At 44.7% G+C, this 3,137-nt stretch overlaps 1 protein-coding gene across 1 annotated transcript; it reads left to right on the top strand.

Moving 5' to 3' along the window:
* Nucleotides 1–639: 639 nt before the first annotated feature.
* LOC144273860 (olfactory receptor 5V1-like) lies at nucleotides 640–1,578 on the top strand. The gene has a single exon (XM_077832555.1). It carries the CDS (start codon nucleotides 640–642, stop codon nucleotides 1,576–1,578), a length of 939 nt encoding a protein of 312 aa, XP_077688681.1.
* Nucleotides 1,579–3,137: the final 1,559 nt, after the last annotated feature.

The raw sequence follows: 3,137 nt of genomic DNA, 5'->3' as shown, positions 1-3,137 counted from the left end.
TAGAGAAAGAGATTATTTTTAAAGATTTGTCCAGATGCCCAGCTATTACAAATTGGCCATAGCTCCATTGGAGTCAATCTTCCAGACCCCATGCTGCCCTAACTCATCTGTAGCTCTGTTGAAGTCATAAGGCCAGATTGAAGAGAGAGTGTGGGAATGCCTTCATAGCCTTGGGGTTAGAACCCTCATCCCAGATGCAGAAGTCCAAGCATCCAGTAACCCTGCTGCACTGCCTCTTTTATCATGTATCCACAGCGGAACAGGGTCAAGAGGAGAGCCTGAGGGAGGCCCACAGCAGACTGTCCCTTAGTCACACCTGAGCAGGGTATTTGTGAATACCAGCAGGACCTGATGCTGGAATTTAGGCATCGAAAGTGGCACTTAGGTGCCCAAGTCCTTTTGTGAATCCAGCCCATTTTGTCAATTTAAAACGCACAAATTCCATGCAGTGTGTCTCTCTCTCTCTCTCTCTCTCTCTCAATTTACTCTATTTAAAACACACCTTTTATATGCAGGAATAGGGCTCTCTTTACAGGCATGCTACTGGTCTGAGGATCTCCACATGCTGTTTCAATTTACTTTTATGAGAAGTGTTAATTTCATTTTTTTCTGGTCTCCCAGATCAGATTTCCTAAATAAATGCCAATGGAAAATCAAACCAAAGTGACTGAATTTATTTTTCTGGGATTTTCCAGTGACCCACAGGTGCAGATTTTCCTCTTCCTGGTGTTTTTAGTTATTTACCTGGTTACTCTGGTTGGTAACATACTGATCATGCTAGCGATTGGAGCTGATTCTCACCTTCACACCCCGATGTACTTCTTCCTCTTCCATTTATCCTTTGTCGATATCTGCTATTCCTCCATCACAGTGCCTACAATGCTGATGAACTTCCTAGCAGAGCACAACATTATTTCAGTCAATGGCTGCATTACCCAGATGTTCTTCTTTAACCTCTTAGCCGGTACAGAAGTTTTCATTCTTTCAGCAATGGCTTATGATCGCTACGCTGCCATCTGTGACCCATTACATTACACAGAGATGCTGAGCAAAGGGATCTGTGTTCAGCTGGTGAGTGGGGCATGGACTATTGGGTTTTTATATGCCCTGCTTAACACAGTTTTCACCTTCAGGTTGCATTTCTGTGGGCCCAATGAAATCCGCCATTTCAGCTGTGAGCTCCCTCCCCTATTACAACTGTCCTGCACAGATACCTTCACCAATCAAGTGGTGCTTTTCACTTCTGCTGTGATGCTTGGAGCAATCTCCTTCCTCCTCATCCTGATCTCCTACATTCACATCATCTCCACCATCCTGAGGATGTCTTCTGTGCAGGGCAAGCAAAAAACCTTCTCCACCTGCAGCTCCCACATGATTGTGGTTGGTTTGTTGTACCTGGGAGCTTTTATCCAGTACACAAAGCCCAGCTCAATCTCCTCTGTAGCTCTGGATGAAATGGTCTCCATCCAGTACAGCATCTTGACTCCCATGCTAAACCCCATCATCTACAGCCTGAAAAACAAGGAGGTGAAAACAGCTCTAAGGAATATATTGTGTAAATTCAAGTTTCTCAAGTAGTGTTGAACATAGAACTGTGGGTAACTAGTGTTGTGATAAATGAAGGTGGGGAGGGGAGCTCCCTTTTATGGACACCCAGCCAGTCAGTAGCTATAAAATCCCTCTTAGTAGCTGTTCTCTAACTCCTCTACCCGTAAAGGGTTAAAAAGTCTCACTGCTATGCATAGGTAAAAGGAAGTGAGTGGGCATCTGGCCAAAAGAGCCAATGGAAAGGCTAGAACTTTTTGAAATTGAAAAAAGACTACCCTTTTGTCTGTTGTTCTCTTGGGGAGAGGCAGACAGGGCACATCTATGCTGTGAAAAGCTTGAGTCAGGTATGAAAAAATCATCAGTATCATACCTAGAAACTACTCATTTAAACCCCAGATATCTAAGTAGATTAGGAAATGTCTAGGAAGATGCAATTAGGTTTATTCCTTTTATTTCTTGATGGCTTGTAGATTCCTCTATGCTAACCCCAGGCGCTTTTGGTTTGTAACCTTTAAGATAGACCTCAAGAAAGCTATTCTTGGTGCTTAATCCTTGTAGTTGCTCTTTTAAAATCTAGCAATAGCTAAGTTCCCAGATGTATTTTCTTTCCTTTTTTAAAAAATAAAATGTACCTTTTTTAAAGAACAGAATAGAATTTTTGTGTCTTAAGAGGTTTGCGCACATGTTGTTTAATTAGCTGGTGGCAACAGCTGACTTTCCCTTTTTTTTTTCTTTTTTTCCCCCCTTTCTCAGCTCTTCCCCAGAGGGGGCATGGTGAAAAGACTTGAGGGTACCCCACAGGAAGGAATTCTCAAGTGCGCATTCCTGGGCTCTCAAAGGGGTTCTGCACTTGGGTGGCGACCTACCAATCCAAGGTCAAAGAAAAGCTATAACCTTGGGAGTTTAATACAAGCCTGGAGTGGCCAGTATTGATTTTTAGACTCCTTGTGGGCCCCCACCTTCTGAACTCGAAGTGCCAGAGTGGGGAATCAGCCTTGACATGGTGGCAGAGTGGTTTTGACCCAGAGGCACAGACCTCAGGATTTTAAAGGGACGCATTTTTCCTTTTGGCAACCTGTAAAGCCGGGGGGGGGTGTCTTTTTTTTCTTTTCTTTTCTGCCTGAGGGGGAACAGCCACACAAAGGGTTCAGCCTGCAAAGACAGGGAGTCCAACAAGCAGTTTATTTTTTTTTCTAGCTTCGTGGCAACGAAATAGCTAGGCTAGAGTATAGCTAGCCCTGTGCATGAGGTTGCGGTCAGGCACCGAAACCCTAGAGCAACCAGTCTTCCCAAAGCGGCAAGCCATGGAGAAGACAGACCCAGATCAAGCCCAGACATCCAGCCTCATGACAGAAATGCAGGGAGGGAATGGGGGACTGGAGATTTCCCTGGAGGGAATGGTCAGCCCTCCCCAACCCAAGATCCAGGTGCCAAGATGGAGGGATGCCCTTAACCCAGACAGAGTTCTAACTACGGAAGTGTCATAAATATAAAGGGAAGGGTAAACACCTTTAAAATCCCTCCTGGCCAGAGGAAAAATCCTCTCACCTGTAAAAGGTTAAGAAGATAGGATAACCTCGCTGGCACCT

The sequence above is a fragment of the Eretmochelys imbricata genome, chromosome 13 (genome assembly GCF_965152235.1).
Source record: "Eretmochelys imbricata isolate rEreImb1 chromosome 13, rEreImb1.hap1, whole genome shotgun sequence".
NCBI classification, from domain to species: domain Eukaryota; kingdom Metazoa; phylum Chordata; order Testudines; family Cheloniidae; genus Eretmochelys; species Eretmochelys imbricata.
The sequence above is the reverse complement of the archived record's forward strand: the minus strand, read 5'-3'. Positions and strand labels throughout refer to the sequence as shown.

Coding starts and splice junctions, on each gene's coding strand:
- LOC144273860 (XM_077832555.1), top strand. CDS start 640: ATGCCAATGGAAAATCAAACCAAAGTGACTGAATTTATTTTTCTGGGA.